Source organism: Labrus mixtus, chromosome 15, assembly GCF_963584025.1.
Source record: "Labrus mixtus chromosome 15, fLabMix1.1, whole genome shotgun sequence".
NCBI classification, from domain to species: Eukaryota; Metazoa; Chordata; class Actinopteri; order Labriformes; family Labridae; genus Labrus; species Labrus mixtus.
This window is the reverse complement of record NC_083626.1, coordinates 17,907,315-17,924,439: the sequence shown is the minus strand read 5'-3', so window position 1 is coordinate 17,924,439 and position 17,125 is coordinate 17,907,315. Positions and strand designations below refer to the sequence as shown.

Sequence of the window (17,125 nt, the reverse complement as noted above, 5' to 3'; positions counted from 1 at the left end):
CATTTCGTCATTGCTTTGCTGTGTGCTTTTGGGGACTCAACTGTCAATGACATGTACAGATGGTGGCAATAGGCCTTCCAGCGTTCTCATGAAAATAAAATACTTAATATCAGATTAAGTATTTGCTTGTGTGAGTGAACACTTCAAGACTGTAGAAGTTGAAACATGCAGTTGCAATGTTCTTATAATTGCCACTGCTCTGCAGGTGCACCCTCCCAATACTTTTCTGCACATGGTTTTCAGACTTTAAAGCCAGTTGTCTTTTGATGTGGAGGAGGCAGCTTTACAGCCGCACAACGGCCATTTCATGCTGCATTTTTTGCAGATTTCCAAGCATTTTTATCCCCAAGGCTGCGGAGCAGGAAGTTTGTGACAAAGGCAGCAGTGCACACAGACAGAGCGCAGACTGCGAAGGAGGGGTGCAGATGTTTGGCAGCTGCTTCATCCCGCCATCTGCCCCCCTGGCCCCAGCACCTCTTAAACACCACACTTTAATGGAACGCCCGTAACCCTCTGGTGCGCTTTGCTCTCGTTGACGCGGGCAGATGGAGGGACCAGAAAACAGCCACTTTATCTCCACAGTCCTCCTAAAAGCAGAGAGAGGAGTTTTAAAGGCTCTGCAGTGGAGATGTTTTAGGGCTGCAGCTTGCCAGGTGATTTCTATGACAATAAAATTAGACTTCAATGGCACAGCAAGACAGGCTGCCAGACAACTTAAGCAATGATTGCAAACAGAAGACGGGAGGAAAGGAGGAGGCAGAGCATGTCTCGGGGTCTTCTACACTTAGCTCACCTTCCTGCCAATTTAATGTGGTTGTTCTTGTCTTCAAAGGCGTTCCACTCCTCTTTTTCCAATGACAATTCAACATGTCTTGAAGCCTGAGAGCCTACATAGCCCTGCCACTACTCATTCTGTATATCTAATCCTGTATTTGCTTTTATCTGGCCCTTCAGTAGTAGCCTGTACCATATAAACATTTCTATCCGGGGCCTCAGATAGAATCAGCTAATGGCCGCAGGTGTTTACATTACAGCAGTTTCCGACAGGGGACTTGAAAGGGTCTTGGTTCCAGCAGGAACTATACATCTTCCTCTCTTTATGTCCCTCACTTTCTACTCTCTCTCTCTCTCTCTCTCTCTCATTGACTTAGATTGGTTCTCTTGCTCTCTCACTCCTGCTGTAAAGGTTGGCAAGGTCAAACCCCCCTGTTGCTCCTGCATCCACCCCCCGGCCCTTGGCTCGGTTTGTGTCCAGAGAGGGGCTGACAATCCTGGGCAGGACAATAGGAACAGACCCCCCTTTGTTTGGGCCTCCATGGGCCTGATGACAGTCTCGGTAAACAGCGGGCACAGGCTGAGGCCCGGCTGGGTGAGCTGCACTGAGGGGCCTTTGACGAGGACAACTAAAGCAGAAAGCAGAACAAATAAGAGTTTCAACTTTCCGACACACAGAAAAGAAACTGCTGAAAGAATCAACACATCATTTCTCTAAAATATTTCACACTTAACTCAATTATTTTTCCCACAGGGATATTAAGCCACTTACAAATTTAGTGATGCACACTGTCAAGACAAATACTTAAACACATTGAAAAGAATGAACAATCAGAAGATCATTACACACACCAGTTATGTTCAACTTATTTTCTGTTTTATTTCTAAGACCTTTTGTGTGTTAAATTTTACATAGCTCATTTTCAGCTTCTGCATTGACAATTTCAGTGTGCGCACACACATGGACAAGCACTCCACTCAATACGCACATACACACCTCCCCACATTGTCATCTTGGAGCATGACACTAAGCTCCTAAGAAGACCACACAGCAGTGCGGTGAACCTTCCTGGAAATTCTTTTACACCCACATGAGACACACACAAAGAAAATAGATCTCTGCACAAAATATTTCTCCCTTTCTTTTCATTTTCATCTTCAGTAAGAGTCTGTGGTTTTTCAGTCGGCCTGCTTATCTCGGTTAAGGAGCTCAAAGTGTGAGGTCAGAGGTCAGATTAATATTTATTTCATGTGTTGCCTTAGAGAGCAGCAGGGAGCGAGCCTTTCAAGGCCTGTGCATGCAGGAAAGCGGATGAGGACGGCTAGAGGGGGGTCCGCCCGAGCCGACAGTAAGACTATACAGTAAAACTTTATTCAGGGTAAGCTGACCCTCAAATGAAGCAGTGTGGGGTCGGGGTGGAGGAACAGGAGAGGGTGGAGGCACACTTTTTTCCTCTCCCACCCTCTTCATCTGCCTGTCCTGTCCGCCCATGTCTACGTTTTTGGCGTAACCCCACTGTGTGCACTGCACAAACCGACGGCCTGTTAACACAGCCTAACCAGGTGGAGCTGAGCTATTGCAAATGTTCCCTTTCTGGTGTCTCACACTTCCAGGGGCCTCATGAACATATGAGACACAGCTGTGAGACAGACAGAAGAAAGAGAGGGGGCGGGTATGTGAAACAGCTTCAACATAGTTCACTTTGTACATCCGACTTTGGTTTTCAGTTTGTTGGCGTTAAAAAAAAAAATATCTGGATCCAGTTCTGAATTATTATAATGAAGTGCTTTCATACAGAAGACAAGAATAGCTTTAACATCATACACGTTTTACTGTGTAGCTAAACATATGTAGCTTAAGTTTATTGAATATATTAGTCAGGTCCTGCTTGTGTTTTTATCACAACTTTACCAAAAGCACAAGCAACAAGCCTCTTTTTCACGCAGCAGCGCAAGAAAACTGGTAACAAAGAAAAGTAAGTGGTACAAGCTCAAAGCAACTCGATCCAATACTCAGCTGTATCCAGAGAAGGGGCATCTAGTTTTGATTCCTACTGGGCGCTCTTCAATCTGCACATTTTTAGCATTACTAAAGTTGCTGTTGACGAGAAGCCATCTTTGCACTCTGACATAGCATGCCTGATCTCTTTGAAACACAACATAATTAGGTTAGAAAAACCTTTTCTGCATGTAAAAATGGGTTGATTATCTTGTTTCCCTGAGATGCAGATTGTTTTCTGAATAACCATTGAGAGATCGAGGCTACGACAGAAAAAAATAACTAGAACAGCAGATTTCTGCTTAAATAAAAAGGGACAACTTATTCTGTAATTGCTACAAAAAATGTCAAGAATTGTATTTAGAATTTGTTGGCGAAGGACAAGATCTAAAGTTTTGGATGCCTCTGTGGTTTCCATATGGACCTCCATGTAGTTTCGTCCAATGACATTTCAAAATTTGGTTGTCTTCAGGAAAAGAGTTGCAGGTGTTGAGAGCAAAACAAGGGAGAATGCATGGGCAGAAATGCAACCCAGTAACCTTTTAGCTAATTGTCTGACCATGATTTAGCATTTTTTAATTATTTGTTAACAAACATTAAGTAAGTCGGGGGAAAAGTCCAGTCTCAGACATTACCTTCAACTCTTCTCTCGCTTCTCAGGTTGCTAGTCAGATTGCATGATTAGTTGCAGTTACATCTCCAAATAATATGCAGATGTTCTGCTAAAGAATGCGTGGTTATCTTGTGTGAAATGCTGCACCTTGCAGTCCTCCCAGCCATCACTCATTGCCTTTTTTCACATTTATCTGGTAGGTCATGTCACTAATGAGTCTGTCTGCAGCCAGCTTTGCCACTCGGGAACACCAGAGAAGCTCCGATCTGATTTATAGCTCTCAGCAGTCCAGACAGACCCATCAGTTATAGCTGTTGTCATTGAGTCAGAGATACCGTTCTAGTTAAGCTTTCTGTAATGCCTGGCTTAGTGAGACTTATCCATTGCAGGATGTTATTACTCAAGAACTCTGTCACTTGTGTCATCGACGGAGTCCTTGCTCGACACTAAGCTGGTACCTTCACCCCGCCGCATACTTATCAGCATCCATTACTGGGGTGTGAGGGCCTGATAAAGGTCTATCCAGTTCCGTGCAGCTCTAGACGGAGGTCCAATTTAGATTGTTGTCTGTGTAGCGAGAGGCCTCGGCGCCTTTGACTCTTGCTCTCGTCACTCTGTGAAGCTGTGCTGGCCTGTCAATCACAGAGGACCCTGGGTGATCAGTCAGCTCCTCTTTAGGGGATGCTGGTCTGAGAAGCCATTAGAGAGCCAGACTGGCCCCGGCCACAAAAAGCTGATGAGAAACAGAGAAGAAGGAGAGCCTGAGGTAGAAAGTTAATGGGGGGCAGGAGGGGATGTGTTGAACTATGTGGATTGTGAAGGGAGGGCAGCTCTGTTTTCTATTTGTGAGGATTAGGTTGACAGATCTGTATTTAGTTTCTCTGGGCCTCTAGCTGCAGCTAATCCCCCTCACCTGCAGCGAGTGCCCTTGCTTTCTTTCCTTTGACCCTGCAGCCCCCTACTTCCCCAGTGTACCCCCCCCCCCTCCCCCCGCCCAGCACAAACACTCATCCCGAGACAAGCACATGACTCGTTGCACTCTGTCTCCTCAGGTTAGGGCCTCACACTCGACACAAATCTCTCCTGGGCCAAAGGAACAGCAGGGGTCTCAGCTTTTCTGGAACAGAGGAAAAAAAGGGCCCCCACAACCTGCCGTCTTCCACATGTTCAGATTTTTTTCAGCCTTGGTGAAGGGTTGTCCCTCATCACTTAGAGATAGCAATTACTCAGAAATTAAGAACCATTACTACGGAAGCAGCTTGTCAAAGCCACTCAGGGGAAAAGTGGGACCTTCGGTAAAGCTGCACATTAGGAAATATTCAGGGTCAGGTCAGGGTCTCAGACCTTTTCTCTTTAGATCCTGCTCCCACACACTCTGACCAGGCCTTCACACCGTGAAAGGAAGACCGTACTGCCTCCACAAACACACACAGCATGCCTGCCAGCAGTTCTTCTTGAAGGTGGGGACTCTGGATGACCTAATAGTTTTAGAATTTAAGCAAAGTCCTCTGTTTTAACAACAAACTGCAAGATGATGCAACAAGAAAACAAAGCCATTATCATTACCTTCACGTGATGGCTGACAGACATAATAAAGATATGGTGTCTCTGAGGCTCTAACCACAGCTTATTACCCCCCACCACCACCCTACTGATATCATCCACACAAACACACAAGACAGTATGCACACCTTAGGACAAGTAGCTGCAAGAAAGGGTCTCATTAAGTACTACAGAGGTTGCTAATGTTTGTTTGTTTTTAAAACCATATTAGGCCTCCTCTCTTTACACCAATAAGGTGCAAACTGGACCACACACATTCCTGGGTCTTATTTATGGGCCAAACTTGGAAATAGGCACTGACCTTAAAAGTGAAGATGGAGACTTCTTGCATTCATTTCAAAGCTGCTTTATTTTCAGATTGTGATTCCACAACGGTGTGACATAAGGAAGCTACGCCATTACGTCGTTTTACTTCCACATTGGTCGGTCAACATGACGCCGTTGGCTCCGATGAAGCAATTTTAAAGTACACAAGAGTAAATACGCTTTAAAATATCTTCAGCGCGAATGGTAAATAATTCTGTAAAGATCTGTAAAGTGTGAATCATAACATATCTACTTGAAATAAGTGACTTGGCTTCCTGTTGAGTTACATTTGACGTCTTAATTCAAAATAGGCATAACCAAAACGCGGTGATTAAATGTAATTAAATGTAGTCGCGTTAATCGCCAATCTCGCGCGATTTCCACAAAATCAATACGCGGGAACACCGGGATGTAATTTCTCAGCAGTCTATCGATTATTATTTACACGATGGGATCCCGAGTGGCAGAGCTGTTTTCCGAAATTGACAAGCTCCAAGCCAAACTGTTGGACAACGTCGAATTGATGAGAGACTGTCAACGTGTTGAAGAAGAAATAAAACAGTAAGCTCATTATCACCTGCTGAGAGATAAGTGGAGTTAAACAAGGTTAGCTTTCGCTCAAGATAGCGACGACTGCTCCAACCAGTATTTAGTTAATCCGGGTACTTTGCGATCATTTTAACTTTTCAAGCAGCTTTGCCAATTAAAAATGTAGCTGGTAACTCCCCAGTTATAGTGTCTGACACTATTAATACTACTATTACAGCCCCCCCATAGTATGTATTAAGTAAGGAAATAAAGAGGGGTCTTCAAATAATATAATAATAATAATACATTTAATTTGTAACGCACTTTACATTTTTGCAAAAGAATCTCAAAGTGCTACAGGAAGAAAAAAATAGAAATAAAAACAAATTTAATCAACTAAGCAACTAACGAAACTAAAAGCACAAGCAGAAGGCTTTGTTAAAAAGGTGGGTTTTTAGGGCCCTTTGAACCCACCACAGGCAGTAGATGAGTTACTGGATGATACATATGCATACACATATTTGTCTAAAATATGTCATAGATGTATTGTGTATTTGTATTTATTTGTAGTGCACACAAATGTCCCAGAAAACGATGGTGAATAAGAATATTTCTCTTGATTTTTTCATTCTAACCGTATATTCTTATCCAGCAGGGACATTTTGACACGCATTGAAAATGTAGTTCTTGGAATAGTGACAAGTCTGTCCAAAGATGAGGCCCCTGTCCTGGCTCTGCCAAACAGATCCAGCTGGGCCAATGTCAGGTAACTTGGCTTTAAACACGCTCTAACATGAAAGTTGTTTCTTTTGTACCCTGAAGACTGCAGTGGTTTCAAACACTGATTGTGTGTGTGTGTGTGTGTGTGTGTGTGTGTGTGTGTGTGTGTGTGTGTGTGTGTGTGTGTGTGTGTGTGTGTGTGTGTGTGTGTGTGTACCTATAAAAGAGAAACACAAGAAATAAATAAACCTTTATCTTTTTGGTGGTAGGTGAGGCCACACAAAATGATCAGCTTGCTGTTTAATTTTACATTTTAAAGAGGACATTCACGCTTCAACTTAAATATGTGAAGGGGGGTGGTTTAAAGCAGGCTGCAGCCAGCGACCAGGTGGTAGGAAAAATAATTATACTTCCAGATTTTGGGTCTGTGGGATTGAAGATGAAATAGCTTCCTCCTGCTTAAAGATGACAGAGTGATAAGGAATTGAAAAGACCTGGCCTGCAAACACACACACACACACACACACACACACACACACATGCACAGTTCCATAAACAAAAATGTCCAAAAGTCTTTAATGTGACTAGGCTGCAGAGACCAAATGCTCAGAACAAAGTCAACTGTCTGGTCTTGTTTGGCTCAAACCTTGCCGCAGCTTAAAGTGCATTCTAGCTCAGCTCCTTTCAAATGTGAAAATCCTGCAGATTTGAGCAGCACAGAGGAATCAGGGTGGCAAGGTATGAGGGAGGTCTTCTCACAGGTAGCCCTGGGGCTGTGGGGAATTTTAAATGGCTTAAAGGTAGGGGAGCAGATTTCAAAGCTTAAAAAAGTAATTGCAGCACACTCACTCACTGTGTAGATTTCTTTGATAATTTGATCATCTCATCTTTGCTCCCTTCTATTTGACTTCTGTTTGAATTTCTTTCATTGCTTCCCATTTAAGTTTCGACAGTGCCGTCGGGCTTCAGATGTGTTCAGAAAGTTCCGTCACCACCGTTAGGAGCGACTGTGCTTCGTCTGTCACTAAATTTGGTAAGGAGACACACGCGCGCGCACACACACACACACACACATCGGTTCTTATTTCCTCTCTTTTGCTTTATATGCAACTTTAATCTTCTTGACAATTGCCATTACTTTTTCTTTCCTTTTTTCCAAAACCTTCACAGATGTTGTGCCCTTCATGTGGCCTTCATTTACATTCATTGTGAACATATGCATACACTGCACAAACAGTAAAAGTCAGACTTAGATCGAGGTGACAAATAGGCACAGACTGAATATGCAGAAAGTGGCTTTAAGGGATACGTTGGGTATTGGATATCCTAATTAAGAACAGAGTATGTTTTTCCACTGCTGGTCTTTTAAACTATTGCTATTTCACTGATGATAATACGTCAGAGTTTAAAGTTTAGGATTTCATTATTATTATTGAATCTTTTTCTCTGTTTAAAGCACAAATTCTGAAGATTCTGATGGTCGTCTACAAACTTGTGCAGAGCAATTCCTATTCTACAAAAAGGTTATTTGTACTTTATTCACCTATTCATTGATCAGTGGAGCAGATTAATCTCACACTCTGTATCCTGCTGTCATTGTTCTTTTGAAGCAGATTTCTTTTACTTGGCTTTTGCAAAAAACAATTTTAATGTAAGGATTTACATTTCATTCCCCCAGAGACATCTATTACAACGACACACAGCTGTTTGGTTCACAGAAGACTGTAGACAGTATAGTGGATGATATTTCCTGCATGCTAAAGGTCCCTCGCAGAGCTCTACATGTGGTAAGTTGACTTCTTTCTGATGCAAAGTGGTCAAGTGGTGTGAAAGGGACAACAAACAGACCTCAGAGATGAAAGCATTGAGCCAAAATGTTTTGGGGTTTTTTTGTGCCTATTTTTGTAACAAGTTCCAGTCCCTCAGATGACATATGTCACTCTGTTATAGTCATTCCTTTCAAATATTTTAGGAAGCGCCTGTGGAAAAAATGTGGTTACACTTAAGAAACAGAAATTGAATTAAAGTGGAATTCACAAAGGCAGAAGCATACATGAGCATACATTAAGACCACTTGTGTGTGTGTCTTTTGTTTATGTTGAAAGTTGGCGACGTCCAAAGGATTGATCTCAGGCGATCTGTGTTATTTGGAGGAGGATGGTACAAGGATCGACTGCCGCTCTAGCTCCGCCGTAAGTCTCATTGAAAACACACGTCAGCATGCTCGCTGGTTCATAATGTGTGCCTCATGTTACTCCACTGAGAAACATTACATCAACGATGACTTCAGGGCCTCCTGTGGAGTTTCATCGTTAAAAAGAATATATAATTTTATTATGTTTCTAACCAAATACTCCTTGGATCCATGTTGATTACACCTAGCTGAAAAACGTGTTTTTGAGCCTGCTTTATTACCTTTTATGGCAAATTACTTGCGTCAGGTTCAATCTGTCTGCAATTGTCAGAAATTGTGTATCGTGTTACTCTGTAGCTCGTATCATCCATGTGTTGGTAAAATATGGGATTTATGGGGTGTTCACAGCTCAACGGGGTGACCAGTGATAGCACTACAAGACTTATAACAGAAGGAAATGCCAACATCTTTAATGAGTTTTAAGCCTTTTTTTTATTCTAGGCTGTTGCAGTTTCGTCAAATATTGGTGGAATAAGAAGTATCCTTTGTGATTTGTTTGCTTATTGAATGTAGATGCACATGCCTTTTCCTCTTTAGTCACTCACTGTCGTGTATAGTATGTATATCTGAGTGAGTGTGTGTGTGTGTGTAGAATCTGTATTCCTTGATCATGTCCAGATATTGTGTCATCTGCAAAGTTTGTCTTGATAGTGGAAAAGGACGCCACGTTTCAGAGACTACTGGACGATGACTTCTGCACAAAGCTCTCCCCCTGCATCATCATCACAGTGCGTTTTCAGTTTTTGCTCTCACTTCTTGAATGGAATTTAAAATTGTGTCGTGCATGTTCCAAGTCGACCTGTGTTTGTAGTTGGGGTTTTGTATGAAACCCAGATGTGTTTGTGTGGATCAGGGTAAAGGTGTGCCAGATGTGAACAGCAGGTTGATGGTGAGAAAGCTTTGGGACTCGCTGCTCGTCCCCATCTTCGCTCTGGTGGATGCTGACCCTCATGGTACATCTGCCTTCAACTGCAAACCAGTGTTACCTACCACACGTGCTCTGCATATTTCCAAACTATTTAACAACACTTGACTCACTTTTCATCTCCGCACACACACACACACACACACACACACACACACACACACACACACACACACACACACACACACACACACACACACACACACACACACACACACACACACACACACACACACACACAGTAGATTTGCATGTCTTTCTAAACCAGCAGATGTTAGCACCTGTCTGCTACGTCATGCTGCATAGTCTGGCTGTTATTTCCGTTTGCGTGATCTTGTCCAGGAAGGATGGCTCCGTTTCCTTCATTCACTGTACCTCTAACCTTTTTTCCCATTGCATGGCGAGACACATATGTAATGCTTTACTTTGTTCTGAGCTCCGCTACACATCTCTGCAGGATAATTGCTCTGGTATGTCAGTGATTGCGGTGTGTCTCTGTCTCTCCTGATTTTCCCAGGGATTGAGATCATGTGTATCTACAAGTACGGATCAGTGGTGAGTCTCGCCAGTTATTCATGTACTGTACATTATCCAGTGTGGCCTGTTCAGTGTCTATGTTAGCAAGATTTAATTATACCCTCTTTGAGTAGAAAAAAGGACCAATCATCCATTTCAGAATATTGACACTGACATGGGATGGAGTGAGAATGTGAAATGATTGTGTGTGTGTTCATTAGCCTCATTGTGAACATATGTTAGGCAGAACCACATTGTCTAGGTACAGTTGTGATTATGTGTGTTTATTGAAGATATACTCTGTGTATAAACATATTGTGTGTCTGACTGGGCGTGTGTTTGTGTATGTTTTTGTATTTTTTCTCCACAGTCCTTGTCGTTTGAGGCCCACAGCCTGACCGTCCCCAGTGTTATGTGGCTAGGCCTCCTCCCCTCTGACCTACAGAGGTTTGGACTCAACATTCGCTACTTCCGACTTCCTCCTCCTGCCTCTAATTGGGTTTATATTCTGGGGACATGGAGATTGTTTGTTTTGGTTTCTGTTGCTGTCGCTCTTGCTCTTGCTTTTTTTCTCCTTCAATGAACTGCTCCTGAGAGTATATTGAGTTTTAAGTATATGTCCCCTTGAACAAATTTAGAGGTTTGACATACATTTAATTGTAGAGTGCAGTTTGTCCTCTTATGTCGCACCCCCCTAAACGTACATACACTCTGACATGTGAGTTAGTGGAGAAGTGAGGGAATCACAGGGACCATATCTATCTACAAATCTGCTTGCTGTTTGCTGCCATTTGGGGGAAATTAATTAATTCATGTGTAGTAAAATTAACATTTGATTCCTCAGGCTGCGGGTTCCAGAGGATGCTCTGATCCCCCTCACAAAGAGAGATGAAAACAAACTCAACAGCCTCCTCAGAAGGCCGTACTTAACCAGCCAACCAGCCTGGCAGAAAGAGGTAAGTGAATAGAAAAGAGGGAAAACTGATACTGTAGGTTGGAGGAGTTGGGTTGCAATAAAGGAAGTATTTGAGTTTGAACTGTTATCATGTCAATTTGAACACTAAATAAGTCATATTAGTTGAGCATGTCATACACCCCTTTCCAACCACACTCAGCCCCTGTGAGCCTGCTTTGGAAAATGTTGCTTTGAATATCCTGCTCCTTTTTCTACCTCAAGGTTTACACAGTTTTAACATTTTGCTCATGTGACAAACCACCTAGGAATGTGTGTGTGTTTGCGAGGTCTCCTTGCTTGCTGGTTTTAAGTATACAGAACAGCCACTCTGTTTTGGAGTGTCTGCTAAATAAACACCTGATGATTAATGCCTGTTTGAAAAGCGTCTCTACAAATCTTTAGGATTGCTGGTTTGCTCTTGTTGTAGATGGAACTGATGCAGCAGAGTAAGGTCAAGGCTGAAATACAGTCCCTGGCCTCTATTGTGCCCGATTTCCTCACCAGCATCTACCTGCCAAATAAGCTGCGCTACGGCGGCTGGGTATGAGCACAACGCTGCCACTTAGTGGAATATTAGCAGAACTACTATGGCTGGTTGCAAAACTGAAGAAAGCTGTGTATGCAATTGTCCTGTCTGACCTTGTCTGACTGATTGAAATGTGAAATTGGTTTGGTTTTCAATGTTTTCATATTTGTGAGTGTTTTTGTGTTGTGGTTGCTAATTGGGTTTCAAACATGCCGCAACTTATAATTAAAACAATTCTTTTCCAGTGATCAGCCAGAACCCTTTAATCCAAGATGTTTGGACCTGCGGTTGCAAAGTATTGGAACAGACTATCAGTTTCATTTATGGATTTAATTATTTTAATATTGTTTCAGCAATGTCTGGCATGATTGACAACAACTGAACGCATTTGATTAAGCTCTTTTACATAATCAAAGCCAGCAGATGTGGATGATGATTAAGAGGTTTAGGCTTGTATCGATGAGATGTTTCATTCATTAATGCTTATAATAGTTAATAAAGGCACACCCTCATGTGCTTTATTCAATCTGTTCTCCAGCAGGTGGAGCCAGTGTTCATTAAATGCAAACAAAAAAACTACAAGGACCCACAATATTATACTTCTAATGAAGCCTAGTTATCATCACAGGCATGTTGCTGTGAAACTATTTTAGTGATAATTGATAAAATCGTATAGTGCTTTTCTAGTCTTCTAACATAGACATTATGGTTATCTTTATCTTTAAAGCACGTTTAATATGAGATCAAATGTTATGTAGGCTATACATTGATGTAGTCTCCTGATGGAAAGACCTGGTTTCAACTAGTCAGGTGTTATTTATGTATTCTCTTTTGAGAAGTGGCCATTCACTTTTTTTTTTATAACTTTATCTACGTAAATGACTTAAGCCATAACTTGAAAATGCTCTTTTTGGTCTCATGTGGGTCTGGAACCCTAATAAACATCTAAAGGCAGAGATGTCACATTAATACCTCGTAAAAAGATAGGTCTTCCCTCACGTTTGTCCATACTACATCCATCCCATCATTTAAGCAAAACACGAAAATAAATGTTTTTGTTATTTTACAATGACGACAAAAGGAATGTGTGGAAGAATTTTGAGCTAAGTAAACAGAAGTGGAGTGGTTATTTCGTGGAATAAACGATCTTCGACAGGGTTACGTGAACGTTGTCGGTGGGCGTGTCTCCATGCTTGTGCAACATGCCTCTGCTACGTCACCTCGCTGTTGTATCTTCTCCGGCTGAAGTTTTCGGAACGTGCAATGAAAGCTGTCTTCAGATAACTGGAGGAGCACAAGACTGAGCGCCGTTTCATTTCGAAAAATAAACCAGGTGAGTTAAAAATGTTTTAATTGCAAACCTGTATGAGGGAATACAGCAGGGAGAGTTTAAGCATATTGCTGTGCAGCTGTCAAATGAGTAAACTATATCGGTCTGACTCTTAGTTAAAACCATTATTTTCTTTAGTTAAAGTACAATTTTATGTAAATGTAAGTTTTCTTGTCTTCTGAAGTTTAAATATATATATTTTAGATGTATGGGCTTCCAACCAGTTTTCGGCTGTCTGACTTGGTGTTATGAAAAAGAAAATGCATGGTAAATAAAAGCTATATGAAGTCAGTATGAAATGAATTGTGTAGAAGAAAAAAAAAACAGTGGCAATTCCAAAAAGGAGATTCACTGCATAGGAACATGTTTGGCTTTGAAGATCTTATACCCTGCAAAGGAGACTAGGCCCCGTCTTTGTCTGGTTTACGACATGTTTTGTCTGAACTAAAACCAGATGGCTCTTTTTCTCCACTGTCTTAGGTAAGATCATGTACTACATCATGTAACAGGACAGGTCCTTGAAAAGCCTTCCCTTCTATACTTGTCAAGGACAGCTGACTAAAGAGCAGGGTGGATGAAGGTAGTCTCTTGGGCTTTAGCCATAACATCCTTTGTGGTCTCAGCGGTTATACATCAGTGTATCAGGGATGTTTCGCAAGGCTTTTTTTGTTTTTAACATCAAGGTGGACTGGGACTTTGTCAGGTGGAAAACAGTGATAGGCGTGTCAAATGGGCACATGTGACATTATGTGACCTCTTTGCGTATGGATTTGCAATGGGTGTCTGTCTATCCTGCTTTATCTTCACATATTTTGTTCTTCCTTCTCCTATTTTTTAGGTCAAGACTGCCTAATATGGACACAGTTTTTCGTCGGTGCCCTTTCCTCACTGTTGTGCCCAGTGTTTGCCTGCAGATGGCTGGGAAGTCGTCCCTGGTGAGCTATGCCCAAAAGTGCCCTGTGATGATGGATCTGGCCTCCAGACCTCTGGCCAGAGCTCTGTCCTCTTCAGCTTCTGCATCCAAAGGCACTCCAACAAAGAATGGTCAGTTGATTATATTGCATCCACTTACACATGATTGATTTACTGTAAGAAAAATACAACACAATGTGATTTACTTGTATGCGGTATTTAAGTTGTAAATTTGCACTTTAGATCTGAAGCATGAAGTCAAGTTGCCAGGCAATGTAAGGCCACCGGCTGGCCGGCCTGTGGGCTCAAAATGCCCTTTCCTGGCTGCAGAAATGGTGCAAAACAACAACAACAGGGTAGTGCGAGAGATCAGCCTAGAGCTACAGGAGGATGTACATGAGGTGCACTCTATACGCACAGGTAACATTTGCACAGACACACCTGTGATTTGATATTTATGGAAACTGTAAAAGGATGTTATTGGCATACAGACTAATGAATTTTAAAGTGTATATCATTTGAAAATTTGTTGTTGATGTATAGATCATTAACAGTGGGGATCTCTTTTGAACAGGGAAAACAGGTGTGGATATTTCTGTTGTTGACCTTATCAATGCAGACAAAGTCAGCATAAGAGCACCAAAAAACCTTATCAAACCCTTATCTTCACAAGTGTCTCACCTGCTAAAAGATCATCTGCCAGAGGGTAAGACACATTTCTTCTTCATTCATTTTTATTCTCATATCATATTATTCTCAAATCAAAACCTATATGCTCCTTAAACCTTCCATTTCCTCCAACAGAGGTTACCTTCCAGTATGACAAGTATTTTGAAAAGACGATTGAGACCAAAAAATCGGATCACACATACAGGGTTTTTAAAACTGTGAACCGGCGTGCCCTCTCGTTCCCAATGGCAGACAGCTACGCCGATTCTCTTCATGATAAGAGAGACGTGTCTGTGTGGTGCAGCAACGACTACCTCGGCATGAGCCGCCACCCCAAAGTCACCCAGGCAATCATGTAAGTGTGCTCACTGAGGAGTTATCAGCCATTGTAAGGTCCATTAATCAGAAATCATAACGGTATGCTGATGATAAAGAAAACAAGGATATGGATTGGACTTTTTACTAAATGTACTCTTTTTTTTTTTTCCACACCAAGGGACACTTTACAAATGCACGGTGCTGGTGCGGGAGGAACACGAAACATTTCAGGGACGAGCAAATTCCACGTGGAACTTGAACATGAGCTGGCTGACCTTCACAGAAAAGATGCTGCACTGCTGTTCACTTCTTGCTTCGTAGCCAATGACTCCACTTTGTTTACTTTGGCAAAAATGCTACCAGGTAAGTTCAATATAGCTACGATATATATATCACACAACCTACACAATTCTACTCCTCTGCTTAGATACAACATTTGTGATGTTGCACATTTTCTTCTTTCAGACTCAAATCCATAGTCAAGAATTGAAGAGTAAAACTTCCCTCCGTTTGTTTCCTTCATTAGGTTGTGAAATCTACTCTGACGCAGGCAACCATGCCTCAATGATTCAGGGTATACGGAACAGTGGGGTCAAGAAGTTTATCTTCCGTCACAATGACGTCAACCACCTCCGAGAACTTCTTGGAAAGTCCGACCCCTCCACTCCAAAGATTGTTGCTTTTGAGACAGTGCACTCTATGGATGGTAAGTACACATTCCTTGATATATAACAGGGCATTTTAAAGAAGGGAGAACCAGTATTGAACCAGTATAAATGTTTAATTTCAGTTATTATGAAATGAAACATACTACGTTGTATTTACATTTGTGTTATTTGAAAAGCCAAAATAATTTGAATAATTGTATTTCAATTTTCTCAAAATAAACAATTAAACCATTTTGTGTTTTTCATTGCATTTCATTAGATACTAAATAGATAAAAGAATGATTATGATATTATTGTGAAATCATCTAAAGAAATCCATGCTCTCTTCAGGCGCTGTGTGTCCACTAGAAGAGATGTGTGATATTGCCCATGAGTTTGGTGCCATTACCTTTGTGGATGAGGTCCATGCTGTGGGCTTGTACGGGCCCAGAGGAGGAGGGATTGGGGACAGGGACAGAGTCATGCACAAGATGGACATCATCTCTGGTACCCTTGGTATGTAGAACCCTTCCAAACGAGGGAAAACCCTCTTTCTACAATCTCACAACTTACTTACATGCCTCTCTGACTTGTGATGGGTTTTTTCTTTTTATTCCAGGCAAGGCATTTGGCTGTGTTGGAGGCTATATCGCCAGCACCAGTGCCCTGGTGGACACTGTGCGCTCCTACGCTGCAGGCTTCATCTTCACCACCTCCCTGCCCCCCATGCTTCTGGCAGGGGCCAGGGAGTCAATCAAAGTCCTGAAGTGTGAGGAAGGCCGGGTGCTCAGGAGGAAACATCAGAGGAGTGTTAAGCTGCTCAGACAGATGCTGATGGACTCTGGACTTCCTGTTGTCCAATGCCCAAGCCACATCATTCCAGTGCAGGTAAAAATAAAAAGTTAAGAATGTATCCAATTACCTGGTGCAGGGTTCCACTAATAGAAATGTCCCTAACCAAATGATGTAATTTTATTTTCACCTCTACGCTTAAGTACATCAGTGTTATAGCATATTTAGTCTCAGAAACTTTGAAACCTGAATTAAAGTATTGATGAATCTGTTTGGCAGGTGTCAGATGCAGAGAAGAACACTGAGATCTGTGACATCATGATGTCTCGTTACAACATCTACGTCCAGGCAATCAACTATCCCACTGTGGCCAAAGGAGAGGAGCTACTGCGCATTGCCCCCACTCCACACCACACCCCTCAAATGATGTACTACTTTGTCGGTATGCCCGTTTGTAGCATTGTTTTATAAGCTGAAAATGTGTCTTCACTAAAGAACCCTAGCCCCTTTGTTAGGAGATTTTGAGATGTTTGATACAAAGTGTAATATACTGTTTTTATTTTGAGGAAGAAAGATCGTTATCTTCAGCTGTTTGTTTTTGCTTCTGTCTCCATAGATCGACTGGTGAAGACTTGGAAAGAAGTGGGTTTGGAACTGAGGTCTCACTCCTCAGCCGAGTGTGACTTCTGCCAGCAGCCTCTTCACTTGGAGCTGATGAGTGAGAGAGAGAAGTCTTACTTCAGAGGCCTCAGCCACATGATATCAGCAGTAGCTTGATACTGCATTAAACACTACATTCTCATGTGGCCTTCCTCCTCCTATTTAAAGCTATTTATTT

The 17,125-nt window shown here is 42.1% G+C and overlaps 2 protein-coding genes across 3 annotated transcripts; both read left to right on the top strand.

The window, feature by feature from the left end:
- The first annotated feature begins 5,594 nt into the window (after positions 1-5,594).
- On the top strand, positions 5,595-12,073 carry spo11 (SPO11 initiator of meiotic double stranded breaks). The gene is made up of 13 exons (XM_061056962.1): positions 5,595-5,816; positions 6,436-6,549; positions 7,448-7,536; positions 7,960-8,026; positions 8,182-8,290; positions 8,609-8,695; positions 9,139-9,175; positions 9,316-9,425; positions 9,551-9,650; positions 10,140-10,177; positions 10,509-10,585; positions 10,983-11,094; positions 11,521-12,073. The coding sequence occupies exons 1-13, from the start codon at positions 5,704-5,706 to the stop codon at positions 11,638-11,640; spliced, it is 1,173 nt and encodes a 390-aa protein (XP_060912945.1). The 5' UTR covers positions 5,595-5,703; the 3' UTR covers positions 11,641-12,073.
- A 739-nt stretch (positions 12,074-12,812) lies between these two features.
- Positions 12,813-17,125, top strand: LOC132990042 (5-aminolevulinate synthase, non-specific, mitochondrial-like). 2 transcript variants are annotated; one of them, XM_061058068.1, is made up of 11 exons: positions 12,813-12,952; positions 13,788-13,993; positions 14,105-14,281; positions 14,436-14,567; positions 14,666-14,885; positions 15,027-15,211; positions 15,375-15,554; positions 15,847-16,011; positions 16,115-16,383; positions 16,567-16,729; positions 16,904-17,125. In XM_061058068.1, exons 2-11 carry the CDS (start codon positions 13,804-13,806, stop codon positions 17,062-17,064), a joined length of 1,842 nt encoding a protein of 613 aa, XP_060914051.1. In that variant the 5' UTR covers positions 12,813-12,952; positions 13,788-13,803; the 3' UTR covers positions 17,065-17,125. The 2 variants fall into 2 exon arrangements, with proteins under 2 accessions (XP_060914051.1, XP_060914050.1); XM_061058067.1 differs by lacking the exon at positions 12,813-12,952 and adding an exon at positions 13,540-13,652.

What these genes read in the sequence shown, in the direction of transcription:
- spo11 (XM_061056962.1), top strand. Translation starts at nt 5,704, where the DNA reads ATGGGATCCCGAGTGGCAGAGCTGTTTTCCGAAATTGACAAGCTCCAA. An exon ending in AAATATTGGTGGAATAAGAA is followed by an intron (nt 9,176 to 9,315) that starts GTATCCTTTGTG and finishes GATCATGTCCAG; the next exon opens with ATATTGTGTCATCTGCAAAG. An exon ending in TCTACAAGTACGGATCAGTG is followed by an intron (nt 10,178 to 10,508) that starts GTGAGTCTCGCC and finishes TTTTCTCCACAG; the next exon opens with TCCTTGTCGTTTGAGGCCCA.
- LOC132990042 (XM_061058067.1), top strand. Translation starts at nt 13,597, where the DNA reads ATGTTTCGCAAGGCTTTTTTTGTTTTTAACATCAAGGTGGACTGGGAC. An exon ending in GGTGCACTCTATACGCACAG is followed by an intron (nt 14,282 to 14,435) that starts GTAACATTTGCA and finishes TCTTTTGAACAG; the next exon opens with GGAAAACAGGTGTGGATATT. An exon ending in AAAGTCACCCAGGCAATCAT is followed by an intron (nt 14,886 to 15,026) that starts GTAAGTGTGCTC and finishes TTCCACACCAAG; the next exon opens with GGACACTTTACAAATGCACG.